Source organism: Ammodytes marinus (assembly GCF_949987685.1).
Source record: "Ammodytes marinus genome assembly, chromosome: 20".
NCBI lineage: Eukaryota > Metazoa > Chordata > Actinopteri > Uranoscopiformes > Ammodytidae > Ammodytes > Ammodytes marinus.
In genome coordinates, this window is record NC_137224.1 from 21,859,807 (window position 1) to 21,874,221 (window position 14,415).

General features: G+C 44.5%; 1 protein-coding gene across 1 annotated transcript in view; it reads right to left on the reverse strand.

Moving 5' to 3' along the window:
- Positions 1 to 14,196, reverse strand: part of myo15b (myosin XVB) — a gene marked incomplete at both ends in the record, with an annotated part of 210,118 nt that extends 195,922 nt beyond the window's left edge. The window contains 1 exon segment of the mRNA XM_080049005.1: positions 13,456 to 14,196. Coding sequence (XP_079905131.1) covers positions 13,456 to 14,196 — 741 coding nt within the window.
- Positions 14,197 to 14,415: the final 219 nt, after the last annotated feature.

A 14,415-nucleotide genomic window follows, 5' to 3' on the forward strand; every position in this document is an offset into this window, starting at 1 on the left:
GCAGGATACAGACGTTCCACGGTTTCAATGTTCTTTTTTTTCGATCCACACAAATAACCCAGCCTTGACAACAAAGCCAAAAGACTCATTAGTAGTCTGTCTATCTAATACATTTCAGTCACTTTTCTATAAGACATATCATATTCTAGGTACCTTACACAGTGTAAAACATAAATGATTGACACTTTTAACTCTATATAAATCTGTTCAAATAAAACACTTCAAAAACCCATTTAAATTGTATTTTCATTCTGTTATATACTCAGCAAGCTATAGATTGGTCACTGGAAGAATTTATAATTTCAAAGCTAGCACCTTTAACTCACAGCTTTAAGGTGCGAACACACTACACGTTACACGCATACAGACGCGTATAAAATCGGCTATTTTTCCATAGGGAACCATTGGTTTACGCGCGTACATGGCGCGTATATGCGTCACTCGCGCTAAAGCAACATTTTAGCCGCGTTAGCTGCGTATGAGCCGCGTATACGCACCTACGCGCCTACGCAGCTAGCTAAAAAAAATTAACTTTTTACGCTCCTACGCATGACGATTAGCCGCGTTGGCCAATCAGCGTTGGGCTTGACCCGACGTCACATACATTGGCACGGTCGGAGAACAGTGTACTGTACACAGAGGCTGATGAGAGACACCGAGGAGGAAAATGTATTGCAGGCAGCCGAGCCGGTGCTGTATGACAGCAGCTCGGGAATAGAAGACGTGGGGAGAGTAAACCAGGAGAATGGACTTCCTGGTTAATTCAGTGAATATGTGCGGCTGTGCTTAAGCCGATAAAACAAGTTAGCGTCGTATAGCATTAGTTAACTCACCCGGTTGTGTGCGGGCGGCTAGCGCCTCATATTATGAACCGAAACATGACGGCTATGTCTGTGGGACTTTCACAACAAGTACCTACAGCGAAGCACCGGTGTTGATCTACGCCAGCCATGGTCCCCTGTCACAGCCAGGTAGGGTAATGTTGGCTACTTGCCTTTATGTTGTGCCGCCGTGCACCGATGCTGCTGTAACTGTGTTTGTTATATAGCTGCCGTGAATATGCAATGTTTTAATGCTAGGCTATTTGTGCTGTTCAGTTTGTCTTTTGGCACAGTTGTTGTTGTTGTTTTTGTGCGGACATGCACGCTGTTGTGTCGGGTCGCCATGATTAATTAGGGGAAATACAATATCGGGAGGGAGACTACGCGCATAGAACCATTTTTGACACAAAATGATCAAGCAACATTTTAGCTGCGTTACGCACGTAAATCTTAAGGTGCGAACACACTAGGCACTTTACACGCGTACAGACGCGTATGAAATCCGCCCCTTTTCCATAGGGAACCATTGGTTTACGCGCGTACATGGCGCGTAAATGCGTCACTCGCGGCTGGTGCTGTAGGAAGCCGCTCGGGGTTAGAACACGTGGGGAAAGTAAACCAGGAGAATGGACTTCCTGGTTAATTCAATGTGCGGCTGTGCTTTAGCCGATAAACAAAGTTAGCGCCGTATAGCATTAGTTAACTCACCCTGTTGTGTGCGGGCGGCTAGCGCCTCATATTATGAACCCAAACATGACGACTGTCCGCGGGACTTTCACGACAAGTAGAGCGAAGCACCGGTGTTGATCTACGCCAGCCACGGTCCCTTGTCACAGCCAGGTAGGGTAATTTTGGCTACTTGCCTTTATGTTGTGCCGCCGTGCATGCTGCTGTAACTGTGTTTGTTATGTAGCTGCCGTGAATATGCAATGCTGTTTTAATGCTAGGCTATTTGTGCTGTTCAGTTTGTCTTTTGGCACAGTTGTTGGCCGTGTTGTTGTTGTTTTAGTGCGGACATGCACGCTGTTGTGTCGGGTCTGATCAGCCATGGTTGATAAGGGAAATACAATATCGGGAGGGAGACTAGGCACGTTACGCGCGTATAACCATTTTTGACACAAAATGATCAAGCAACATTTTAGCTGCGTTAAGGTGCCAACACACTGCACAGCGCGGCGGTTGGCCGCGCGAATCGCAGGTTCCGCGCCGCGTGACCATTTTGGCTCATTTGTGTCTCATTTGTGTCCGCCGCCGGCCGCCCCCCGCCGCCCGATGACTCCTTGAATGTGCGCCCAGTTTCTTCCCGCTATTTACATCCAGTATAAATACAATTCCTCCCGCTTTTTACTTTGTCTCATCATCAACCATGGCCGAGATACCCGAGATGCTCACCGTTGCTGCCGCTTATTGGTATTTGTATATCCGACCCAAACCCAAACGCCGTCGTGTCTGGGTTCATGACATACTGCGCAAGCGGGCACAGCTGGGTGAATTTCATCACCTCCTCCAGGAACTCCGCCTGGATGATTGCCGGTTCCAGCGCTATTTCAGGCTGAATGTAGCGCAGTTTGATGAGTTGCTAGCCCGGGTTGGTGCCAGGATCTCCCGCCTGGATACCAACTTCAGGCGCTCCATCTCACCTGCGGAGCGCCTGTCCATCTGTCTCCGGTGAGTCGCAGTTTTCTAAGTTTATAATTGCTTAATAAAAGTGATCAAAATAAAAAATAATGTACCTTACATTAGCCTTTGTGAAAGACAACATTATAAAACCATAGTGAAAAAAACACTGGTGATGACGATTCTGGTCAGGTCTGCATGAATGTGCATTTTGTAGGATACTATTCCTGAGTAAATCCTATCTTATGACCTCCTAGTAATTTTGAAAATGAAAATAAACTCATTTAAATCCGCTGTGTAAACACACCTTTCCTGTGCAGTGAGATAGTAGGGCTACAACTACAGATTTAGTATAAAAATTTTTGTATTTGGTATAAACAGAAACTTTAAATTAAATATTTTTTTCTTCTTCTGTGCTTCAGATTCCTGGCTACTGGTGACTCCTTCAGGACAATCGCCAACAGCTTTCGGGTCGGGGCCTCCACCGTGGGTTCCATTGTGTCCGATGTGGTCACAGCTATCTGGGACAGCCTGGTGGAGGAGCACATGGCTGTGCCCACTGCGGAGGACTGGAGAGGGATAGCGGAGAGGTTTGAGGAGCGGTGGAACTTCCCTCTGTGTTGTGGTGCCATAGATGGGAAACATGTGGTCCTTAAAGCCCCTGCGAATTCTGGGTCGCAGTTTTTTAATTATAAGGGCACATTCTCTCTTGTTCTCCTGGCAGTGGTCGATGCCGACAAGTGCTTCCGGGTGATCGATGTCGGTGGCTACGGGAGAACCAGCGATGGAGGCATTCTGGCCAACTCGGCCTTTGGACAGGCCCTCCGCGCTGGCACCCTCCAGCTCCCTGCTGCAAGACCACTCCCTGGGGCTGAGCACAGAGGACCCCTGCCTCATGTCTTCGTGGCGGACGAGGCCTTTCCACTCCGGACCGACCTCATGAGGCCATTCCCTGGACGTGTCCTCCCCCGAGAGCGGCGGGTATTCAATTACCGTCTGTCCCGGGCAAGGTTGGTGGTGGAGAATGCCTTCGGTATTCTGTCTTCACAGTGGAGGATGTACCGGGGTGTCATCGAGCTGCATCCCGAGCTGGCAGAAAGGTGTGTGAAGGCCACCTGCGTTCTCCACAACATGCTGCAGAAGACGACCGCTGGAGGGGGCCTCCCGGCTGGTGAGGAGGAGCCGCTGCCAGGGCTGGGGAGAGTGGCTGGGAACAACGCCGCGAGAGAGGCCATCAGGGTTCGGGAGACCTTCGCCTCTTTCTTCTCCTCAGAAGGAACGCTGTCGTGGCAGAACGACGTATAGTGCATACGCACTCCCAAAACGGCTCTTTTAAGAGCCACCCACACATAACAAATGAGCATAAATCCTGCAATATGGCTGTATTTTCTTTTTTACAGGTACCACAATTTATATCTGTGTCTGTGCATGCTACATCTTCAATACATCAGCATTCATTTTGCCAGGTTACACTGAAAGGATGTGACGAAAGAAAGTTAAAGACATATATATATTTATTAATAGATTACAAAAAATAAAGATTTAAACATAAAAATAAAATAAATATTGATTTGCAAAAAAAAAAAAAGCAGGCACTGGTTCATTCCCTGCAGAGATTGTCACCCGAGCTGCTAATAAGCTACCCCAATGGTTCCAAATTGAGCGTTACTGTGCTCGAGTCATATATTAATTTGTGTATGTGAAATTTCACATATTCTTTGGCCTCGGGTGTCAACCTCTGCAGGGAAGGAAGCAGGCCATTTAAAAATTGCTGGTCCAGGCATGGTGGGGGTCCTGGTGGGGATGGCTGGAGGGCTTGCCTTCTCTGAAGGGTGTCCACCAGCAGCTGCTCTAGGGTGTCCTGCCTCTCAGAGAGCTCCCTCGGCCTCTTCCTGGTCCTTCTTGTTGCTGTGTGAACATTAAATCAGACTTTATTAATGTATTATAACTTTGTTATAACTTATTATAATCAAGCCACAATCACATGACAAGGAAAGTCAAACAGCAGAATTATCATGGGGAAAACAACAATCGTGCAACACAGCATGAACAAAGGGTAAAAAATAAAGGCAATCCAGCTTCTGTTTGGTATACCGTTACGTGCTCTTGGTGCTACAGCAGGGGCAGGAGCACGAGTAGCAGCAGCAGCAGCAGCAGCAGGACCGGCAGGAGTTGAGGCTTCACTGCCTGAGGACTGATCTATGGTAGTGAGAAAGATTTTTAGTTTTTTTGCATAGGAGTATATAAATTATTTAAGTCATTTCAGGGTGTCTATTATAACACATAACGCATTCTACAAATGCACACATTTCTACAGGTTATAGTTCAGCTCTGACATGTGATATCTGCCAAAATCATAACATATTCATGTAAATGTGTTTTGGGAGAGAACCGTGATATAAAATATTAAAATCTCTGCTCTTAATGGTAATATCAATCAATACAAATAATTACAAAACGTATTTTCTTAAAAGTGCAGCCCTATTAAAGTTTTTTCAAAACAGGTTTATGTCACAATAGGCCTACACTTGTCAACAAACCTCCGTGGTCAATTGAGGATGGCCCTGCTGCTGCTGCTGCTGCTGCTTGACCCTGGTCCTCATCCTCATCGTCTCCTGGCCCTGCTGTAGCATCAAGGCTGTCCTCTGCGATCATGTCTTCCTCGACCCCCCGAGCCATGTTGCCACTGGACTCTCTCGGGGCAATAAAGGGGTCGAGAAATGACATGATCGCAGAGAACCTCCACCTTCTACCCTGCCCTGCTGCCTGCCCACTTCTCTTTTCTCCCTCCTTCCTTTTCTCCTTCAGGTATGTGTCCCTGAGATTCTTCCACCTCCTGCGACATGCCTCGACTGACAAGAAACAGAATATGCGCTCACTGACAAGATCTTCACATGTAGACTACGTAAACTGTTGCATCGGGTAGCGTGACAAGCTACAGCGGACTGTCCCGTGTGATAACCGGTGCTAATGGAAGCCTGAACTACGCTGGGGCTTTATGCTCTTGATATACGCTGCTAATAAGCAGGAATGCCTGCTCTATTCTGGGGCTTTATGCTGGTGCTAACCGGTGCTGAGCGGGAAAGTCTGCTGTGCTGATGCTGCTCTACCCAAATGCTAATAGCTGCTAACTTGGTTTATAAAGCAAAGCTGATAGCTGTACACAGGCAACAGACAAATATTCACATAACTTACCAGGAAGCCCGACCTCCTCGCTCACCCTGAGCCACGCCTGCTCCTTCTTATTTCGGTCCTTGTAGAGGACGCTGGTGGTGTCATAGAGCACCGAGTTGCCGTGCACGCTGATGATGATTTTCTCGTCCATTTTCGTCTCTTCTTGTCCGTCGTCGCGAAGTGAGTGACGTCGGGAGGAGCTCAACGCTGATTGGCTATCGCGGCGCGGCCGGCGGCGAAAAGTTCAATATTTTCAACTTCTGCGGCGGCCGCAGCATTCGCGCCGCGCCGCCCCTGGCCGCGCCGCGTGATCCGCTCGCCGCCTCCCGCGGCGGCGCTCGAAATACATTGACTTTCTTTTGAAACTCGCCGCGTGGCGATGTGCAGTGTGTTCGTACCTTTACGCATGTAAATCTTACGCGTGTAAAATGCCTAGTGTGTTCGCACCTTTACGCGGGTAACGTGTGTAGTGTGTTCGTACCTTTACAGCTCATATTGTTTTTCACCATAAGGCAAATAAACACAGCTAGCAGCATCACTGACACATCAACACACCGCAATCACACAGTGGAAGAAATGCTCCACCCACCGCTAAACCTACAGTCTGCTAGCAGACCGCAGCCCCAGCACCGGGCCTCACATCCCCTCCCCCAGATCAGTCACGGCACGCCAAGTGCAGTGTCACTGCGCACTATGCTAGAACGTTAGCAAACAGCGTTAGCCGCGGCTAGTTAGCGTGTTATTCATCACACTAAAAACACAATTCTCAATCTAATATTTACACCGGGAGACTCACCAAGGGTTTCGAAATCACGGTGCGGTCTTTTCGGGACTTTTAGTGACGGGGGGAATCTCTTTTCTTTAGCCAACCGTTTAAAAATAGTCGCAAACGGTCTCTCTCTTCTGTGGCTCGTCCTGAAAAAGACGAATCACCGTAGCTGCCGTCTACTGGCGGTTAGAAGGGGCGGGTCTAATTTCTTATTGGCTACTGAGCCAGAACAGTTGCCAAGCGATCTTTTTAATTGACAGGTGATTAAACAAATCACACCATATTAAAGGGTAACTGCACCCCCTGTTTGAGCTACTGCACGATTTTGAAAAATGCTTTCAGACCATGGATTCTGAATTCCGTTTGAGAACCATTGTTTTTAAACATTCCGACATCAGCCGGCCGACTTTCGGGACGGAGGGGGGCGCGCGGTGTCAGTGAAGGAGGGGGCCAGCTGCTAGTAGCTGTCACTCAGGGAGATCTGAATGACATGACTTCATTGAAATATCGAGTGACACAAAGTCTAACGGCACTATCGCTACACAGTGAGCTCATATGCCACACAGATGGGTCGTCTGAGGTGGAGGACTTTCTTATTCTAAATTGTTGGCGGGTGTTTCTATCGTAGTGTTAGGAGACCGAGTAGCGCAAGTGAACGAGCGGCAGTCTGTGTGTGTCTGTGTGTGAGCGAGGAGAGCGAGCGAGCGGTAGCGTGTGTCAATTAAGTGAAGTAATGAACAAGTCCGGGTCCGTGTGTGTGTGTGTGTGTGTGTTATACAGTGTGAGATAATGCAGACACACTGCCGATAGAAGTGAAGTGTGTTAACCCCCGAAATAACATCCTTGGAGGGACAGTATAACAGTAGTAGCTCATGGATCAGCCATGGACCTGTGAAGAGCGTGACCGGCTTTGCGGCGACGTGATGACGTACATTAAGTCAACATGTACGTCATTTTTCGAACCCAAAGGAAAAAGTTTTTTTCAAATCTTAGTAAAGTTCTAAAATGATTTACAATACAAAACATTGCCGATATTTAACATATTGCAATTTTTTTCAATATCAACACCAGCATATAAGTGTTCCTTAACAACATAGTGATTTAATTCAGCTTCTATCTCAAAAAACAAGTAAAAGGGTGCAGTTACACTTTAATCAGATATCATAAAATAAATGCAATACTTTTCTCTTATATGTCTATTACTTTTTGTGTCACTATTTAAAGCGACAATATACACAAACCATGTATTTCCCTCTGACAAGTATATTCTACTGGGTTTTGATTAAATTCTGATTAAATTAAAAGGTGTTAGGCCTATGTAACCCTGGGTTACACTTGCGTCTGTATTTTGCTTCTAAGTTCGTCAAAAGTGAGCATTCTAACGTCAGTGTGCAACTGAGTAGGAGAGCTGATTCAATAGTGCGCACACCGGCCACTTAGGAGGGCTGCATGGGACTGCGTCAGGGCAGTTGTCTCCGTCTTGGAGCAGCTGGGGGGACACTGAGACACGGGGGCTGCATTCATTCAAAATGTTAGCCTAAGTATTAAATATGTAGTAGACATACACTGCTCTTTATGATACAACAAAATACACGGCACAACATTCAGTTTAACATTTTATTTATTTGACGCACTTTGTAGATGTTAGTTCCTCTTTTAATGTGTCATTAATGCTAAAGCGAGCGATTTATTTCCACCGTTAACCGGCACGTTGTTCCTATCTGCTGGTGGAGCAGGACGGTGCGCTCTCACAGCTGATCGCTGCCGGGTCGGCTTGTGCAGCTGACGGCCGGGCTGACCATTCGTGCCAAGCGCATGCTGTCATACAGTAAAACGCTAAATGTGTTATTTTTAGTTTTTAAAACCCTTTTGAATAGTGCTATCTAAAAGGGCCAATACATTCTAATCATTCAAATCTCTGCAGACGTGTATTTATTTTATGGGGACCATTATCGGACAGTTGGTGCGTCTTTTTCTCCTCCACCACTTATATTATGCCCGCAGCCCCGCACCACCAGTTGGTTGCATTTCAGAACAGCAACACGCTTTTTTTAGTGGCGATTTTGAGTCAACACCAACGCTGTTGACCGCAGCAGTTATTTCCTTCCTAACTGCTGCCTTCTGTCGTTCTTTGATGCTGCTTGTAGGCTAATGCTCCGAAATGAAACTCTTTTTTTTTCTACTTTCGCTGTTATTCTGTCAATTTCTACTTCAGGGAAGTGCCGTATTGCGCATATCCATGTCGTAAAACCTCTGGGCGAGGCCTCTAAACTGAGAAAATATAGGGGCGTGATACACTAGTTTTCATCCGCCGCATTTATCAATAATGGCCTGGCGTACACTGAGATTGGCGAGATACGCCTGTTTGATAAATCCCACGCGACACCTGGCGTAGGGAGGTATTTGCGCCAGAATCTGCACCAGTTTCCACGCAAAATTTATAAATGAGGGCCAGAGTCTCTATATAAGCTGATTACACGTGAAATAATTGTTATTTTAAGTTGTGTTGCCGACCTGACGTATAATCTTGGTACTGTTGGAAAGCTCTGAATCTCAAGCACAGCGTTATCGGATCCAAATATGGTCTTTTCCTTTGTATCAGTAACCAATCGGGATAGTGGAAAGGGATAGGGTGTAGGGTGTGTGGATCTAGATTGGGCTAATGTCTGTGCCGACTGCGGAGCAGGTTGACAGACAGTGGCTATTAATGAATGAATCACGTTTAAATTAGGGTGTGGATGTAATGTTTGCTATGATATGGTTTATATGTTAAGCAGTGGTATGCCTATATGGCATTGAGGGGTGCAGGGCCTAATTCAATAAATTACTGTAGCTATAATCAGTGATTATCAGCAGAATTCACGTTTTTATCTTTAACGGCCGTTTTCTCAAAATTAGCTTTTTCCAATACTCTGAAAAAAATATCTCAACTTCTAGACCACTGACATCAACCAAACTTTCTATAATCATGCCTAGCACTATTTTGAAGGGTTTTACACAGGGATTTGTTAATAAATTGTTAATTGTCTGATTTATGATACATTTTCCTCCTAAAAACATGCAGAAAATGCATTTCTAAGACATGTACATAGTATTTTTTGATTTATTAAATGAAAAAAGGCTGTATCCAAAATATGTTGTGTAAAAACTTTAGAAACTAATATGTGGTTAGAATAAAATAGAGATTTTAACTCTGGCTTTATCCAACATCTAGATTTTTTTTTTTTAATTACCCAAATTTACGCATAATTGGTTAAATATTGCCATATTTGCATATTTAATAAAAGATTAAAGAAAAACAAAAAATAATTGTGTTAGTGTCAGTAATCAACTGGTAAAGTTTCATGATGATATCTATAAGTAAAAAAAAAAAATCCCTATTCACCTGGGGCAGGAGTGTGCAATTAATTTCCCCAAAGGGCCACATCAGAATCAGGGACTGTTGTGGAGGGCCGAACCAAAAGGCTCAGATCGATTTTGGTCAATATTAGTCGTATCTTTTTATAAAAGAAGTAACGTATATGGTTTTGATAAGCTGCAGTTACAGTTTTTTTCGATTGCTAAACCACAGTGGGCACAACTGGAGCAACATGTGCAAAACTCTAACAACATTATGCAGAGCAGCGGTTCATTCGGGCCAAACTCTAGCTCGTTTTTCATTGCTTAAAAACCATTTTCAAAACTCTACACACCTATCTCATGGCTTAACCACAGCCTGCACAACACTGTGGATTTCCAGCCCTTTTTTTCCACACACTAACACACTACTGCCACAACTGTAAACCACACAATCAAAACAGAATGAATGCCTAGTGCATTTCAAACACTGCAGATTGCAATTTCAACTGAAACACTACTGTAAGATGTATTGTTTTAGACTTGTTAGTGAACATATACAGTATAAAGGGAAAGCTCAAAAAAAAATTCTTTTGGAAATGGACCAATGAAGACAGGTTGTTGGAGGAAGAAGAGTGGCAGTGAGAGTGTGGATGTGTGGAGGAAGACATAGAGCTGTAATGTCTGATGAAATACAGTAGGGGCTACACTGATAGACCCTGTTGTGAATCATGGTCTCTCATTGAGAGAGGCAGGGTTGAGAGTGCAACCCAATCTGCAAAAATCTAAAGTTGCATCTGTAATATGAATTTTCCAGCTTAGAGTTGCATCCTTACAGTAAATGACAACATTACAGGATAGATTTCTGTATTACAATTATAGAATATTTACAGATAAATACTACATTTGGAAATGTTTTTAATAAAATATACAAAATGTGTATCTGTTGAAGCAAACTTCTGATTTTCATTTCTTTTTGTTTTCCTAAAAAAACTGATATGTTATAAAATAAATTTTGTGTGAAAGAATTTCACCCTTTCATCAAAGAAAATATTACGTAATTTGTGTGAAATAACTAAAATTATTCAAACTGTAAAGATTAAAAGTTTGTAATTTATGTATTGGGGTTTGATGCTAGTGTTTGTACTCTGAGCATATTCTGAGTGACAGTGTGTGTTGTCTCAATGAGGACAATTCATAGTGTTTGCTGCACTGAGCCTATTTTGCAGGTGAAGTGAACTGTTCAGCTCCAGTGACTGTTGGTAGTGCAGACTGTAGTTAGAGTTTTGCACATTGAGCTACAGTTGTGCCCACTGTCGGTTGGCAATCGGAAAAAACTGTAATGTTATGGCAAAGAAAAAGCCATAAAAAGCCATGAAAATGCCAACATTATACCACTTAATCAACATTTACCATAGCAATTGTGAACAAAACGTGCAAGAAGCAGGGGAACCTTGGCCATACTTCCCAACTTAGAGACCTTTTATTCCGAAACGAAGGTGAGGAGTTTGGGGGTTCACCCCCAGAAAATTTGAGCTTCAAAGCCATTGTTTCTTAGCCTGGTTCTACCAGACCACCGTACTTCATTTCATTTGTACAGAAGGTCTTGCAAGGGCTTCTTGGTGTGTTATTTGTTTTTTTGGGGGGGGCTCACTGCGATTTAAGCTTAGGGCACCCAAAAGCTTAGCAGCGGCCCTGCTTACTGTCACTGTTTGCTACCTGTAGTAAAGGATTACTTGAAACTCACATTTTCAGTCAGGATGTTGGACTAAATTTCTGACCGATCTACATGCATAGACTTATACATTTTTCATTTTACCCCTTTATCTCTCTGAAGATTTTCTCTGATAAAACAGTATCATTACATTTTATTGTATTTATTGCATCGCCATTTTTATCCTGTGTCCTTCCACTGCTGCTGTTGCAACAAACACATTTCTCCTATGGCGGATTAATAAAGTTGTATCTTATCTTAAAAATACCAAAAACATCCTTAAAAATAAATCAGTTTATTCATAGCCAGTGAAATGAAAATATAAAGTGTACATATCAAACAGAAGCAAAGCCATAACTTTTATGTAACTGTCCAGTTGTTGTTGTTGGGCCCTGAAGGAGACCACCTGTCCCACCCAGTGAACACATCCTCCTCTGATGGAACAGATAGTGTGACGGTCCTGGTGGCTCCGTCTGGTCACTCAGATAGCTGTAAAACATGGCACATTCAATGTTACATCATGTAGCCTAGCTGACATGTATAGGCCTACATCATACATCTGTAGTTATGGCAAAGCTACAAACTGATGAAAATAATTTTTTTAGTGATACTGTGTGCTGTTTGTAATATAATGACCAGGAAACAAACAGCAGAGGCAACTTACAGTATTCCTGTCTATGTGTACATTACACTGGAGATCATGTAATAGGCCTACTGCTGCTTGTACCACAACTGCTTGTAACTACACACTGTCCGCAGACTTATTGCGGTGTGTACTTTAGCTATACAATCAGACAGCTAGCATGTAGCAGGCTGAAGCTATTCAAAACAAATACTCTTCAGTTTCCAACACACCCTACAGTTTCACCGTCTGTTTTTCACACAGAGGCTGTCACGGCAGGTCTAATGTGAGCTCACAAAAGAGCCAAAAAACAGTCACTGCCAAAGACTCACAGCTCTAACCGTTTGGTAAAGCTAGCGGATGCTAACACTAACTACTAAACCCAGCGGCATTCTCTCATTTCAGTCGGTGTTGGTTATTATGGGAGGGATCAAATAAACCACATTTGACATTGAACTAACAAACGGACAGAATTATTTTTAAAATAGGACTACTTACATTTCGGACGGATGGTGTCTCTCAGTCTTCCTGACACAGTCTCCTCCACAGTCCAGTAAAAGGGCTTTGATCACACGAACAGATTGCAAACCTTTGCTGGACATACAAAAAATGAAGTAAATCCATTCAGCCATAGTCGGCTTCGAGGCTGGGGTGTGATGGTAGCTTGAGGATGAGCTAACACTGCAGCTAGCTTCTACTATGTTGTTGCATTAGCAAGTGGTCTCAGGTGTGTGTGGTTACCAACGGGGCCTCTTGCTTTGCCAATCAACTGCCGAGTTTCTGGTGAGCTTTCCCATGGGAGTATAATATGTTAACGAGCTCGACCAATTTTGTCACTGGTTGGTTCTTTTAGAAACAGACTGTAAAATCACCCATTTTTCGAAATAAGCATCTGAGAAGAAACTGAGATATCTGTCTTTTTGAAGCTTGTGTGTGCTGGTAGGGACCCCAACACCGGAAAAGTAATTTTTTCATGATATGTCCCCTTTAAAGCTGGGGTGGAGGATTTGGGGAGAAAATGGCAGTTGGGATAGAGATTCGAATCCAAATACCTCAACCGCTCCACTTGTTCTCTTTGGTCCCTCCCCTATGGTCCCTCCCTGGCACGCTCTACACCAACAAAGACGTGCCAAAGTGAATGGACAGTCCCAACAGCCAATGAGAACAGAGAATCGGCCCCTCGCTCTGATTGGTCAAAGTGTCAGCTCATGTTAACTTTGACCAATCAGATATTGGATTAGATATACCCCAGCTTTAATGCTCGTGGTGTAGTAGTTACAAAAAAGTACAAAGAAAAACTATACACACCTACGTAGAGGGACTCCCTATATGACTTGTATACGTAACAGAATGCCATTTTCTACTCATAATTCCTAGTCACTGAAAACAATGTAACACATACCTGAGGGTCTCCACTCATCTGTGGCATCCCAGCCCAATGCACTTCTGGTCTGGCAATAGTATATATACCCCCTTCACCCATCAGCTGGGCCACCTCCCTGTCTGCCTCTTCTTCATACAATGACCGGACACCTGACATCACTGTACCTGCCTCACCCTTAGGAAAGGGCTGAGTGGTGGACCTGAGTATCCCAGCTGGAATCTCTGTCTCCGGGTCTGGTCTCTTGGCCTGAGTCAGTCCACTACCTTTTGTTCTTCCTGACAAGGACATCTTGGACAGGTCCATTTTATTTCTTGCAGCCTGTAGAACACTGACTCCGTCTGGATTGTCGAGGGCAGCTCTCCTGTTTATGTCCTCATTGTTAGATGATCCTTCCGGCGTAGCATTTGATCCAGGGATCCTTCCTGACACATCGTCAACTGATGTTAACCCTCCTGGAAAGGGCTTCTTGATGGACTTCAAGAGGGTGAGATCCGGTTTGACTGGTAGCACGAGCCTAGCACCTGGTTTCGGGGGTTTGGGTTCCGATGTAGTGGGTTCTGCTGGTGGACCAGTGGTACACGATGGAAGAGAAGGCCCAGTAGCGGCCTGGGGCACCTTGGCGTTTTTTGCCTTGCCCAGTTTATTTAGCCTAGGGAGTACCACAGCATATTTGGCCTCTACCTCTTTCTCCCCATGCGGGGCTGCTTCTTCCCGTCCATCCTCTGCATTTCCTTGGAGGTTGGCTTTCTCTGTAGTCATTTTGTCCTCAAAGGAGCTTTTATTTTTATTACTGGCCTGGCTGTTTTTACCTGCAACTCTCATAGCCATCCTTTGTTTGAGAATGTTGCCCTTGGATTTTTTTGGAGCCTGTTTCTGTTGTATTGCCCGAAGAGATAGCCAACGGGAGAAACCTATGGCTTTAGACCAAACAGAAAGTTTTTTTCTAAAGTGTAAACCCCGTGGCATGTTCTTGTGAAA